The sequence below is a fragment of the Hippocampus comes genome, unplaced genomic scaffold (genome assembly GCF_001891065.2).
Source record: "Hippocampus comes isolate QL1 unplaced genomic scaffold, H_comes_QL1_v1.1 scaffold52, whole genome shotgun sequence".
In the NCBI taxonomy this organism is placed as follows: domain Eukaryota; kingdom Metazoa; phylum Chordata; class Actinopteri; order Syngnathiformes; family Syngnathidae; genus Hippocampus; species Hippocampus comes.
In genome coordinates this window covers 38,094-52,782 of record NW_017805381.1, presented here as the reverse complement: position 1 = coordinate 52,782, position 14,689 = coordinate 38,094, and the positions used below count along the sequence as shown (strand labels likewise).

The following is a 14,689-nucleotide window of genomic DNA, read 5'->3' as shown; positions in this document are numbered from 1 at the left end:
GGATTTGAAAGGCCTTCGAATGCTTCACGTTGTTGCCTCTGCTTTTTTTTTTTTTTTTGAAAGCAACCAACCTGATATGGATAACGCATTCGGACAGAAGGCCGTCGATCCTCGGCGGGACTCTCCGTTGCAGCTTTATTCATAATTAATGCTTTCAATGCATAATTTACACACCTCCCTTGCAAAACACGCCAGGGAATTGAGTGATAGCATCTCTTCAGGCTGACATAACTTCCAACACCACACGGACACTTAAGTAGGTACACCCGCACAATTTCATCGTTTTTGAATTGATTAATCTTTAATTCAATGGTGATTGTAAAGCCTGTCAGCAGATGGTGAAGGTAGAGAGAGGGTTTCCATGCCACAACTATTATTATATACAGGCGCATCACAATAAATTAAAAATAGCGTGGCAAAGTATTTCATTAGTTTGATTCAAAGAGTGAATTTATTTATTTTGATTAGAAGGGCAGCACGGTAGGCGACTGGTTAGCGCCTCACAGCGCAGAGGTGCCAGGTTCAATTCCAGCTCCGGAATATTTCTACGTTGTTGTGTTTGTTCAAGGCAACGTTTTGGTTATAACTCTTATATTGAATCGTTTAAGATTGCCTGGGTGTACCTATTGATGTGACCAGAAGAGACGATTGCTGAGTGTATTATGCAACTTGATGCCCAGGTTAACAGATGGCCACCCCCCCCCCCCCCCCCCCCACCTTTTTTCCCCCCCCACACACCCGTGGTGAGCTATAGGTTCTCCCCAGGCTGGTACTGGGGCTCCGTGGCAGTGAAGTAGTCCTCCAGAAAAGACTGGATATACTCGAAGGTGGGCCGCTCGTCGGCCTCCTTCTTCCAGCACAGCTTCATCATGTCGTGCAGCGACTCAGGGCAGCCCTGCGGGCACGGCATGCGGTAGCCGCGCTCCACCTGCTCCAGAACTTCGCGGTTCACCATGCCTGCAAGAAAACGAGCCAGGCAGTCACTCGAGTGGTGAGTTGAGCAAAACACAATTCGTTTTGCTTCTCATTTAAATATGGCAATTTCTAAAAAAAAAAAAAACATTCAGTTATGACAATTTGAATGGAAAACAGTTTTCATTACGCGCTCTTAAATAATTGGCCATTGTGGTGCTCGTTCAGGTTGCGCCTGTCTGGACTATGTAAGGCAGACACTGATCATTGAACTGTCACAGCTCATCGGTGCGGCACTAATATGAGTCGTTCTTCGCAGAGGACAAAGAAGATGTGACTGTGAGTACTGTTATATTGTCTTTCTTCATGTGTTGCTGGACTTTTTGTTCATTCTGTTGCTTAAAGAGTTATAGCATCGCAATACAGATGCTATTTAGCGTTAGCATTAATCGAGCAGACTGAAAACCTAAGCTATGTGGTTGTTTTTAATACACAAGATATCATATGACGCATGACGAGCTGTCAGCAACTTCTCACCACATTATCCCACCGCGCCCTCTCTCTCTCTCTCTCTCTCTCTACAATTATTTTTCTTCAAGCGATGGCTGCTGTCGGTGCCTATTCCCGGGGCCAAATTTTGGGCCCAGCAACGTCCCTGGACACCACTGTACAGATTTTTTTCATTTGGTGTTGTGCTGTGAAAGTTCTCAAGTAAAATGTATGCCTTGGCTCAAAAGAGGTTGTGAAACACTGTTTTAATTGACAGTTCAACTGCTTATTGAACTGTCTAAGAAAACAAAAAAAAAACAAAAGTTAGACATAAAGTCTGACAAGCTTTTGACAATAGCTGGCGCACAAACGAGCCAGTCGCCAACCAGATGATTTGCTAGTTTGTCATGTGCGTGCGTCACCAGGGTGGAAGCGAGCGGACGTTTGACGCAGGACAGACGCCAACTGTTTGCTTCTGCTCAAGATCATCCCGTCAAACCCTTGAAATGGAGACCGAGGTGATTGAGGCGGGGTAACCACTGAAGGGCGCGTCATTCATTGCCCCTAAGCCTCCAGTGCAGGCTGATCGAAGCCCTCACCTCCATGATTACAAAGGGGCCTCATGACATCAAATGTTGGCATGGCCGGCATTCCTGGATAACAAGCTCTTTTCAAGTGCGTGAGGAGCACTGTCAGAGCTGCTGCCTGTCAGGCGTCATCATCTCTGTTTGCCGACCTCTGTTATATTGCCCAACAAAACCAATTATGCGAAATGGAAAGGGCACAAACAAAGTAAACTGCCACTCTGGGGAGCAAAGACCTCCACCGGGAACAAATTATCCTGAAAGTCGAAGTCATTCCATGACCAAGGTCAGAACTCAATTTGCTCTCATATTAAAAAAAAAGAAATGTTCTCCATTCAAATTGTATTGCATAAAAAAGCAGTAAACCGTTCCAGCAACTCTGCAAAACAAAACCTACAATTTTTTTGTTACATGATTTTGAAAAACGAAAAATAGCATTGTTGTTAAAAAACAAACAAACAATCAAACACAATAAAAAATAAGGAAAATTTCTGCAAAAATATTGAATGGCCAGTCCGTAACCTGCATTTGAGAAGGCCATATCATATATATATATATATATATATATATATATATAGTACGTGTAAATACCTTTTAAATATCTGCGTCATAAAATTATTCATGGATGCTTCGGACATAAACACTGCAGTCTCTACACAACATACACACCCTTGGGGTAATATGAGTGTGACAGATGGTTCGAAGCAAGAGCAATGGTCAATTTTCCACCAGATGGGCTCATCTGTGTGCATGTGCATCCATCTTTGCGAGTGTGTAAAAGTGTATGTGTCCTTTTGTGTTTTGACAGAACGAATTAGACACCGCTGTATGTATGTCGTCGTCGTTTTGGGGCGGGGGCGGTTCTCACCCGGGTAGGGTACTCGGCCTTTGGTGACAAGCTCGGTGATCAAGATGCCAAAGGACCATACGTCCGACTTGATGGTAAAGCGTCCATAAAGCGCCGCCTCCGGTGCCGTCCACTTGATGGGGAATTTGGCTCCTGGATGCAACATAAGAGACATTAGCTCCTCTGGAGAGCACCCAAGCATCCTCTTCTCGTGCCTCTTTTCTATTCTGCCCTTTCACTTTCCTCTAAAAGGCAAACTGGAAGTTCATTCATATTAAAAGTAGCAAAACGTGCCTTTAACAGGTGGGAAATGCCATCACAAAATGTTTATTATTCGTGGTATATTTCAGAGAGCAAATGCATCTATCTCCCCTACCTTGCCTCGCCGTGTACTCGTTGTCCTCTATCAACCTGGCCAGACCGAAGTCTGCGATCTTGCACACCAGGTTGTCGCCCACCAGGATGTTGGCGGCGCGTAGGTCCCGGTGGATGTAGTTCATCCTCTCGATGAACGCCATGCCGTCGGCGATCTTAGAAAAACAAAATCAACAATGACTCTTGAAAAGAGAATTCTGGAAGGGGTCATGTCATGAGAGTAGCCTTCGCTTCGTTGCAACGCGCTCACTTTGCCTCAGTTGTCACGGCAACAGAAGCCTTGAGAGAACTGCCCCGAAAAGCCGAACTGTGACAACATAACTCCTTTCAATGAGAATCTTCATTTGAGTAATTATTTCAGCTCACCTGTGCAGCCATGTCCACCAGCAGGGGAAGCTTCAGGAACTTTCCGTCGCCTTCTTTGAGGAAGTCCAGCAAGCTGCCTGTTCATGAAAAAAAAATAAAAATACTAAAACAGCATGCATACAAATTTATTGGCATGTAATAAATAGTCAATGAAGCTCACTTAATTGTCACAACCTATGAGCAAAAGTATTAATCAGAGCAGAATATCACCATGTCGTAAACCGTACATGAAACCATGCAAGTCCCCCCCAACCTTAAGCAAAACCACAGCAGCTCTGTTCGCCTTTTCTGAGCAAACTGAATTAAAGCCTCCATGAATATGTTTTATGTCCTTGGCATTGCTGATATGCTTATAAAAAGAGAGAGAGAGAGAAATGAAAAGCAGAGTGGGTGGCTTGACTTCTTGGACATGGCAGGCCCGGGCTTGATGCGTTTATAAATAGAGCTGGGGGAAAATGCAATCATGTCCTCTCCACTCTCGCGGGATATCACTTGAGCTCCCCAGTCTCAACGGTTGAAGATCCCCCTCCCCAACAGGCGACATAAGATTACAAATTCGCATGCGTTTGTGTTACCTTTGGCCATGTACTCGGTGACGATGTAGATGGGCTCCTCGGAGACAACGGCGTAGAGCGGCACCAGTTTGTCGTGTCGCAGCTTCTTCATGATCTGAGCCTCCTGCAGGAAGGCCTCAGGCGACATGGTGCCCGGTTTCAGCGTCTTGATAGCCACTTTGGTGGTGCCGTTCCACGTGCCTGGTGAGGGGAGGACAACGGCGTTCAGTGTTTGCGCTCCTCACAGTGGCATCGTGCCTTCTTTGCAGAAACGTTCCCTACTAAAGTCCAAAAAAAGGATGGTGTCCTGAGTATGGCAGCCGTGATTTAATGAACCTGATAGACGGCCATTTCTACATTTCAAATGTGCAACCAGTCGTCAGCCAACTGCCAGGGGGCGACGCATAATCATAATCAAGTCTTCATTAAGATAGGCGTGTGATATTACAAAAAATAAATAAATAAATAAATAAATAAGAGTCGATTTATTCAGTTAGCCCTTGGTCAATTTTGCAATCGTAAGTATTCTCCATAGATTTCGTGTCGCGTTAAACTCTTCTCCTACGTTGCTTAAAATTAGACCAATAAAATTAAAGATGTTTTCACTCAGTGGATGACTAACTGTGGTCAGAATATTGATGCAAAATAATAACGATGATGAACATTTTGGCCGTGTCCCTGAGTTGAGCTCATCTCCAGAGATGAAACGACAACAAACAGAGGAAGCCACTGCAGGAAATGGACAGAAATAGATACAAGCATCTACTCCATTTAGCCACTAAAACATCTAGATTTCCTCACGCATTTTTACCTCTGCCAAGGATTTTTCATTGTATTGGACACTAGCATAGTGTACTGTTTCACATAGGTGACACGGGTGTAGCGGATTCCAGTATTCACAGCCAGTCCAAAATAATTCGGCAAATACTCGCGTCGGTGTTCCCAATATTCTGGGATAATTGAATCAGCAATGTTTAAACACTACTCCGACGTTTGTGGAACTCTGGTGTAGTGGTTCCGATAGCTGACTCCCGTGGACGAGGGTACTTACTGATGGGAGTAGAAACAATGCGCACCACTTCACTAGTTTGAACAACACTGGTGTAGTGCTTGACGCTGCTCATGTTGGTTGGAGTATCTGGTCCATGTTCAAACGTACCCATCCAGACCTCTCCGAAGCAGCCCTGGCCCAGCTTGAGCTCCAGTCTGAGGGACTCTCGGGGGATCTCCCATGCGTCCTTGGCGAGACCTTGCGTCTGAGGTTTGACCGTGGGGCAAACGGTGGTGAGCTTGTGGCAGAGGCCGTCGGCATGCTCTGAAATATCGGATGAGGGAACCTCCGTCATTATTACGCACGCATTCACTTAATACAGTCCACTGGGATTACCTCTGAGCTGAGGGGCTACGTGTCTCACTGTATTTCTGACTACAGTACATCATGACATACCCATGTAGTGTTTGACAAGTTTCTGCAAGGTGTCAAACTGCGCTCGCGTGGTGATGTAGTACCCTCCGCTGTCCAGCTTGCGGATCTTGTAGTGCTTCACGTTGTCGCCTCTGCTTTCGTCCCAGTCACGGATAGAGAGAGAAAAAGCACCTGGACACCGAGACCAGCGGGATACAATTCACTTGAAAACATGTAAGCAGGTAGCAGAGAAAGTGGACCGTGAAGTCGTCACCTTTGGTGGTTTCACTTTCTCGCGCCAGGAACGTCCCTCGATGATTCCCTGGATTCAGAAGTAACCTCTCTGCGTCCTTCCGGCCCATTTTACCAAAGTACCACCTGGGAAGACCGACAAGAAGTAACCAGATAATTTGGGCCTGGTGGTTAAGATGGAGAAATGAGCTTTTGAACTGAAACATTTTGCGGCCAACTGGTAGTGTCAGAGAAATGCTGGCGTAGTGGTTTACATTGCTTTTTCCGGAGTAGAGGGCTACCGATGTCGTTAGGTCATCAACATGAACACATTGCTCCAGCGTTTCCTAAACTTTTTCCAGACTGGTCTTGAGATTTCCACAGCTTCAGTGTGGCATTGGGCTAACCCACAAACTTATTGACACCACAGCAAATCGATGGATGGTGTCGTGTGTCACTCACGTGGCGTCTTACTTACTCTTCAGCCTGTATGGAGTCCGCAGGGGCGACGTAATTGCTGGGGATGTAACCTTTCTTCCCGCTGGTGATGGAACGAGCTTCCCACCAATCTCCTTCCCTGCGGAGGGAATCGGCTGTCAATCAAGCGCTACACTTTCGCTCAGGTGGCCACACGTCCGTTTGTAGTTGTTATGGGGGGACACAATCGTACGTATTGTTAATGATCTGGAAGCGATCGCCTTTCTTGAACGACAGGTCGTCTGACGTTCTGGCTTCGTAGTCGTACAGCGCCACGAAGAAGGTCACGCCACCTGGAACGCACAAACGGCAGATAGATGACAAAAGTATTGAGACGCACGGCCTCAATCATTTCATAAAGATAGCATCCCGTTGAAGAACCCACTGACAACGTTTGTCCGTAATCCTGTTATCTCCCAGAGAAAAGCAAACGTCCTTTGGGGATCATATCATCCGACGCGGAGGAGGATTACCGACTAAATTCCACCAAAACAAGAGGCTTGCGCGCCATGATAGCCGAATCGCACATCGTTCTCACAATAATTACGGCTTGACAATGGGAGCGTGAGCGCCACCGATGCTCGTGAATTTGTGGGAGTACAAAGTAATGTGTTAGCGCTGTGAGTGCGAACAAATGAAGCTAAAGCAAAGGGTCCCTTTGAATACATTTCTACATTTTGGAAGCTTTCTACTCGAAGAGGCTTGCGCGCCATGATAGCCGAATCGCACATCATTCTCACAATAATTACGACTTGACAAAGGGAGCGTGAGCGCCACCGATGCTAGTGAATTTGTGGGAGTACAAAGTAATGTGTTAGCACTGTGAGTGCGAACAAATGAAGCATAGGGTCCCTTTGAATACATTTCTACATTTTGGAGGCTTTCTACTCGGATAAAACCACATCTGGTTGTGTCAGCTAATGCGCTCACTTCACGGCAATGACGCATCTGGGAAAGTTCGTGTCACCCGTATCTCAAACCACCAGTGTACTTGATTTTTTGACCTACTTGGGACAGAACCAGAGAAGGAGTTTGACACGGGGCCGGTGAAGGAGGACGCCCCCCCGAACGGGGTCATCCCGGTTGAAGATCCCCCGAAGGGCGTGAAGGCAGAGTTGAAATTGCCGGCGCAGGAGGAGGCGGAGGGTGCTAGACTGGGCTGGAGCTGGGTGGGATCAGGCCCGTAGTGGCCCACGTGGGGTGTTGCCGCGGCAGCATTGGGCTCGGACAGCGAAGGGTTCTCCGGCCCGTACTTGATGGCGGAGCCTTTGTCCTCTTTACTCTCGACGCAGCCCATCGCGGTGCCCTGCTGTGACAGACACAACAGCTCATAACGGCGAAGGATTAAAGCGCAGCCTTCGTGACACGCAGGGCCCAAAGCTGTCGCAATATGTCCATAAAATCAAATGTCATGCGTGTCCTAACATTATCTCCCAAATCACTCTTGTTGTCGCTAAGACGATAAGCCGTGTGGCAACTGGGACATATGGGTAATAAATCCCTTTTGAACCAGTTCCGCCACCAACTGGTGAGAAAGGATGCAAACTTCAAAAAAAGCTACAATGCTCTCAATTATGCTCCAGTTCCTCTTTCTCCCCAAGTCATTAGCAATTTACTAGACAATTTCAATCATTTAAATGGTAATCGAATTTTGGGGTGTCAACTGCACAGAAAAGATGCAAACCTGTAAAACATCTGTGTCACCACGCCACGATTCTCTTTTTACACTTACTTTCTATATTGCACAGAGAATAGAAACGCTGCTTGACCATGATTAACTCATTCACTCTCAAAGACGTTTTTAAACGTCTTTTCAGACTTGGTCTAGAATTGCCTGGTACTGAATGAGTTTTAAATAGTATTTCTAAAAGATGACATCACTTCAGACAATTTCAGCCGACGTTGCATGGTGGTCACTTGTTGCCAGGCAGAACTCATCAGCGAATGAATAAGGTGGCATATAACACTGACCCCTGTTTCATGTCCTCATAGGGACATATCTCAATGAGAGGGAGGCCCTTTATAAAATATCAAACTGAAGCAAGCGTTAAACATTGCAGTGTGTTTCTTACTGTGGTCGCCTCCGAGGACCAGTGCCCGACCGCACTGTGAGCTTGAAAACATCAGACTGGCTTTCATTTCGCCTTCTGGCATTAGTGGCATTCTTCTCTGACACTCGCGAAAAGAAAGTCTAGAAGGGTAAGGGGAATGAGGCGGGGGCTGGGGTTTGCTCGGATTGATTAGCCAAGCATGGCCGCCGAGGGTTAATTGGCAGGCGGCACGCTGTTGATTCCAAGATCAATGTGACGTGCGAAGGGGGATATTTGCCAAGTGGTGGTTTCGGGGAAAGGCGCGAGGGGGAGTTCACGGGGTTCTCGCAGCTGTACTGCAAAGGAAACCATAAGAGTCAGGATCACCCACACCCTCCTCCCCCTCAAAAAAGAAAAAAAACAGTTGATTCTGCAGGTCGGGCCGATGATGGTTAAAATGTGCCAACATCACCAGATGGACCGAGAAGGAAGATCACCAGAATGGAGGATTTGCTTTAAGAGGATCATCATAAAAAACTAAATCGAAAAAAATAAAAAGAAGCTGAGCTCCTATTTATCATGACACAATGAGTTTCAATCCAATGACCCATTTTTGGGGGGCAACCCGTCAGTCAGACTCCATAACTATCAAATTTAGAGTTTCAAGTCCCAAAAGGAGACATTGAATGATCATGAATCCAAACTACATCGTGTGGCCATATGTAAGGGGGCGCGAGTGCATAGAGTGGAGGTTCCCCGGGTTCACAAAATTACCGCATTAGTCGTTTCAATCTGTCGCTTCTACCTTTTGAGTTCCTTTGCGCTGAGCTTCAGGTTCAGTCATTCAGCAAATTTGTGATATGACAAAAGCCATCTTTAAAAATCCAGTCGATTGCATCAAAGTGCATTAATAAGCCGGGGCAGCACAAGGAAAACCCACCTCGCTCTAATTATTATTGGAACGCATTCTCATTACCGACAACATCCCTTTGGCCCGAGGGAAGGCGACCTACTACCCTGCTTTGCATGCAAACGCCCAACAAAAGACACAATAGCTGAGGAAGGTGAGGAGTTGATGAGAGAGGAAGTCTTCGTATAATCAAACGCAATAAAATGGTACTGTACATGTTAGCTCCTTCCTTTATTTGGATGTTGTATTGTATTAGCGGTAATACGGATACGTGTCAGTTCAAAATGAGGTCACCTCCAATCGGTAGCATGAATGTCGCTACTCTCGGAGTGTTGAGAGGGCTACAGTACACACTGCATATCCCGCTGAAATGCAGAAGCTAACTTTCCTAAAAGTAAATCGTAGCACCACTCAAGCAAAAGTACATCATTGGCCAAAAGCTAATTGACGCTGCTAATTTTGCCAGCCTGGGGAGCCGTTCCCTTCCAAGCAGTTTCGGTTGTGGCTGTTTGATTGCTCCCTCTTGTGTTTTAGTCCTCAAGATGAAACTTTGTTTAAGAGAAAGCGGAAGACATCTGCCAAAACAACAAAAACAATGTCCCACCCGCCATGCTAGCATGCTACATTCATGCTCATACATGTGAATGATTGATGGCAAAGTACCAGCATTGAAGGCCGCTAACTTAGCGGTTGGCATTTGTTCCGATAAGTGTTACTCTCATAAATTAGCAGTTTTTCGTGTCTTTTCGGACGGCTTTTATCAGCTGACGCTCTCAGGGTAGCTTTTTGCTGCCCAACAGATGCTGTGTCGTCGCCGCTCCTTCCGCCGCATTTTTGTTGCATTTATTTATTTTACACAAATGGTTGTGTGTGAAATAGTGACTTCCAGGTCGATTCCTTGCTCAACTTTCATTGCTCACCAAAGCATTGCTTGTAAAAATTCTGATTTGCTTTGTTTTGAATGACACGATCCCAGAGTGACCCTATATCAACAAATTACATTATATATATTTGGGGAGACAAGGTTGCGCCTTAGGTTTCTGCGTAATAAATTATGAGACCAGTGTTACTCGTGCACAACTGATGTAAATGCTTACTTGCTGATGACATAATTTAATCAGCAGGCCAATTAATCGGTTGGGCCCTACCATGTCCATCTGTCTGTCTGGATAAATGCTGCAGTTAAACTGGCATTTGTTTCGGGTCTGTGCAAGAAACAGGGAAGCCCTGTCAGGATATTGGCTTCAAATGTTTCTTGACTTGCACAATAAAGCACTCAGAAATTGGCAACCCCCCTCATAAATATATATTTTTGGGCCCCGAGCCACGTTTTGGGAATCCCATATTGAGCGTAGCATTGCATTGGATTGTCCCAAATGCTTTTAGATGAATGATGAATTCAAGATGTGTACATGTCCCAATACTTAAGTCACATGTGCTGCATACTGATGACTTCTTTGTTGATGCCAGGCCCACCCTCACGTGACAAAGACCACTTTGCATTTGTCCTTACCTTCCTTTTCGTGGCTCTTTGCACCGCTTTTCTTCTTGTCTGTTAGTCACCCAAATGGAAAAAGGAGGGGGAAAAAAGAGCTATTCCAAGCGGAAGCGATCCGCCTTCATCGTGCGCGCGTGCACCACTGCTGTTAAGTAGAAAGCAATGTGCTGATGAGGTACAAGCATGCTCCAGCAGCTCAAGTCAGCTCGTGCTGGCGTCGGCTTTGGACGCTGACGCCCTGGCGCGGCTCGGCAGCAGCATGTCCCAACTTACGCAGGCCTCTTTAGGCGAGCAGAGGCGCCGACGTGATGGCTGGGATTTATAGCCGGGCCCGTTCTGCTGCTGCTGCTGCTGCTGCTGCTGCTGGAGGACAACATGCACAATGAAGGAGGAGGAGCACCCGCACACTTGCACACGCACACACACACAAAAAAGACGCTGACGGAGGGAGGACTCAAGACGCCCGTTGACATAAGTGGAGCGTTGGCGACCTCAGATGGAGGTTCGCAGACAGCACAACTACGAGAAATGAGCCCCGTGCCAGTTTGAATGAGTAGGAAAAAAATGTGAGTCCTCACTTTTCCTAAACAGTCATGGCGGAACTCAGGCGCAGCTCACTTTCGGAGTGAGGATCAAACCGGCTGCTTTATTCCTGTGCAGAGTTCCACAAATATATTGTGTTTTATTGACGCTAGCAAGCAACAAGCACAAAGAACGTCTTTTTGCGCATTGTATACGTTTGATCACCCCCCCGGGCCCCTGTTTCCAACCTTAGCCCGTTTTCATAGACAATCTCAAATCGTATAACTGGCCTAATCATGAGCCGATTTGAACATTCTGAGGCACGAGGCTTCAATGAAGACTCCAAAGAGCGGCAGCTGTGGCGACTTCTATAAAAAGCGTTGCTGCTAAAATTAGAGTTCTGAAATCATTACTTCCATACGACAGCTTTATTTTCGCTCCCGTGTACTAACTAAATCATTGTCATTTTACTGGACGACATTGCTCATTGACTTCAGATTTCATTAATAAAAACGATCATGCTCGCTTTTGATTGACATTTTCATGTGAAAATATGTTTATTAATGCACACTGAGAGCTCTCAGTTCGTACAGTATCCTGGGAGACGATATGTGGATGTGAATAGACCTGCAAAGTGTGCCTCATGTTTGGGCCGTGCAGTGCACCGTCCTCCTCAGGCCACTTGGGTGCAGTGCTTCTCCAGAATTAATTTTTCCATTTCACTGCGGTATTGCAAAAAATAATGAACGTATTGCACTTACAGTACTGTACCATGCAGTACCGTAAAATTTGACCTAAATGTTTTAAACGCTGTCACTTCTTGAACATGTAAAGCCATGTTTTGATCTGAAAAGTTGAATTCAACTGAGTTGTACCGGGGATTCTTTCATCTACCACTAGAGGGAGCCCGTGTACCTCTAGTGTGACTAGTAGTACACTTTGAGGATCACTGTGATCTCGTATACTGTATATATTCACGTAAATCTGGAATTGTACGTTTATTGTTTGCATCTAGTCATGTTCCATGTGTTTTTCTTTTTTTTTTTTTTTTTTAATGATTAAGTGCCAATATAAATCTCAATTAGCTCCCACAGAGTAACTTATATATGGTGGCACTATGTAATTTATGATCTAAGCCTATGTAGTAAACTCCTCCCAACTAATGACGTAACCACTTTAGTGCAGATAAAATCATTTTAATAATTCATTCAGGTATGAAGTGTGTTTGCTGGTGTAAGAAATGAAGCTTGCGTTTTGACATCTTAGCAAATCATTCTACCAATATTATTAATTTATAAATGTGTGGAACTCATGCGGTTGCTATTAAGCCTTTTGTCCTGAGCATGACGCAAGAAGTGGGCCGACACCACTTGCCAAAGTCACTGGCTTCGAGCAATAAATTTCAACTCGTTATTATTGTCGATGATTTTCCTCATTCAAGTTCAGGGCATTGTGAAGGGGCTCAGAAGTTACTTGCATTGGATTGCCTGGAAATTGATGTATTTATCTTTGGATGGCCTCAAATGTTAAATTGGTCATTGTAGAGAAAGGGAAAGTGCTTTGCAGCATGCCAGATATTTACATATAAAATTAAAGCGCCATGGAAAAAAAATAATCTCCAAATTAGAGAAAAGAAAAAACGACCCCAGAACATCCTTCTCGACTATTACATAAACACATCTCTCCAGCAAGGCCACACAAACTCTACAGAGTGTAAATGATTAATAACCACATTATTATTATCCTTCAAAGATTTGATGACTCACATCCTAACGTGGAACTGTTTTGCATTTCAGCACTCCTCTTATTAGCCCCCATCCAAACAAATGGAGGGGCGCTGTACCGAAACGGGCCGGCCGGACGGAAGGATGGACGAACTCCAGCGGGACTTGATGACGTGGGCACCTCCCTCCCATCCCGCCCTTCCACCTTCGCGACCAGTGAAGGCGGCATAAAAAAGCAGGCAGAAGCAAGAGCAGAGAGAGGGACACGCACACTCCCAAAAAGTTGCCTGGAACGCAAATGTTGGGAGGAGGACACGGCGACGCTACGGAGGACACGAGACACCCACAACCAGAAGAAGAAGAAGAGGAGGAGGAGGAGGAAAGAGGAAGAGGCGCTTGCATCCCACTCCCGCGTGCACAGGGGCTCTTCCACCGGTAAGCAGAAAACAAGACACACTTTTTTTTTCTTTTTCTTTTTTTCTTTTTTCAAGCTGGGACAGCTGAGAAAAAGTCTGCTTGAGCGTGTGTCACTGCTTTGCTGTTGCAGCAAAATGTCCAGCAAAGCCACGCTTGCCTTGCTCATCTACGGCATCTTCATGCGGCACAGTGCCGGCAGCGGATCGCACCTGGGGCTCGCCTTTCCGCACGTCACGTACGTGGAAAACACTTTGACTCTCTGTTACTATTTATGATTCATTTTTACATATATTTTGATTTGTGTATTTTTCATTTTATTTTGACCAATGTTACTTCCAGCAGGCAGTTACTGTAAACAATCCCCCAAGTTTCATGTTTATCTTCACTTTTAAATGTGCCCCTTTTTTGCCTTTCGAAATAGTTCTTTTTAAATCCTATATAGTTTTTTTTTTTTTTTTGCTTGTTTCCTCGAGTCATTTACATTTAAATTCCCCCCCCAAAACCCCCACTAAATTCCACCTATTTTTTACATTTTAAATTTTATTATTTTACTTTGTTGCTTGTCACATGTATCTTGTAATGTTCACTCTATTTCTAATTTACTTTTTGCAGCTTCCCTTGTTTTTTTTTTTTTTTTTTTATATTTGTAAATTTTTTTTGTCATTCATCCTGAGTTTAATGTCTTTTTCTATGCGTGATTTCATTGGGCAGCAAATCCATACTAAATGGCCACCAAACATCCACCAGGGAGAGGCAGCGACAGTAATGGGATTTACATTTGCATGCATGCCCAACCACTGAATGGCTAGCCCACCGATCCGGGGGCGGGGGAAACAACCATCCTTTTTCATAGATAATCCCATTTTCATATTTGCACAGGCAGGTGTCCCTAATAGAGTGGGCACTCGTGTAACCAAGAGAAAAGATGGATTTGAGATTTAATTGGAATGTTTATTTATTTATTTATTTACTTTTTCTTTCCTTCTGTCCTGCTGCTGTTTGCAGGCTTGAGGGTGAATTGTACGACGAAGACGGGAACTCGCTGCCGCCATTGGATTACGATGGCCAGGAGGTGCGAAGTCCATCCATGGGGACACAAGACCAAGACGTCTACTCCCTGTTCTACCCGCCGCCCGACAAGAGGTATGCACCATTAGCACATGCCAACAGATGCTTTGTTTGAGTCTGTAGCCGGGTGATTTATTTATTGCATCATTTTTTTTGTTTGTTTTTCGGGATGGGAGTTTTATTGAATTATTCAGTTTTAAATTTTTATTCGACATTATGCTAAGGACATTATCCCATTTTAGTTTTTCTATTTTTTCTCTTTATTTTTTTTTTCTCATGA

General features: G+C 45.1%; 2 protein-coding genes across 4 annotated transcripts in view; one reads left to right on the top strand and one right to left on the bottom strand.

Moving 5' to 3' along the window:
* Positions 1 to 42: 42 nt before the first annotated feature.
* Positions 43 to 11,070, bottom strand: LOC109517523 (tyrosine-protein kinase Yes-like). Its single transcript, XM_019872721.1, has 12 exons — positions 10,694 to 11,070; positions 7,249 to 7,546; positions 6,434 to 6,533; positions 6,242 to 6,340; positions 5,807 to 5,910; positions 5,575 to 5,724; positions 5,287 to 5,442; positions 4,149 to 4,328; positions 3,574 to 3,650; positions 3,209 to 3,362; positions 2,854 to 2,985; positions 43 to 957 (listed from the first exon to the last, which is right to left on the bottom strand). Exons 2-12 carry the CDS (start codon positions 7,535 to 7,537, stop codon positions 749 to 751), a joined length of 1,650 nt encoding a protein of 549 aa, XP_019728280.1. The 5' UTR covers positions 7,538 to 7,546; positions 10,694 to 11,070; the 3' UTR covers positions 43 to 748.
* adcyap1a (adenylate cyclase activating polypeptide 1a) overlaps positions 888 to 14,689 on the top strand; it is a 46,544-nt gene continuing 32,742 nt past the window's right edge. For all 3 annotated transcript variants that reach the window (XR_002168563.1, XM_019872728.1, XM_019872729.1), the window contains exons 1-5: positions 888 to 991; positions 1,141 to 1,251; positions 12,997 to 13,359; positions 13,472 to 13,576; positions 14,347 to 14,484. Coding sequence is in view for 2 of the 3 variants with exons in the window: in XM_019872728.1 (XP_019728287.1) it covers positions 13,223 to 13,359; positions 13,472 to 13,576; positions 14,347 to 14,484 (380 nt within the window). In the remaining variant the exon portion in view is untranslated. The remainder of the gene's footprint in view (positions 992 to 1,140; positions 1,252 to 12,996; positions 13,360 to 13,471; positions 13,577 to 14,346; positions 14,485 to 14,689) is intronic.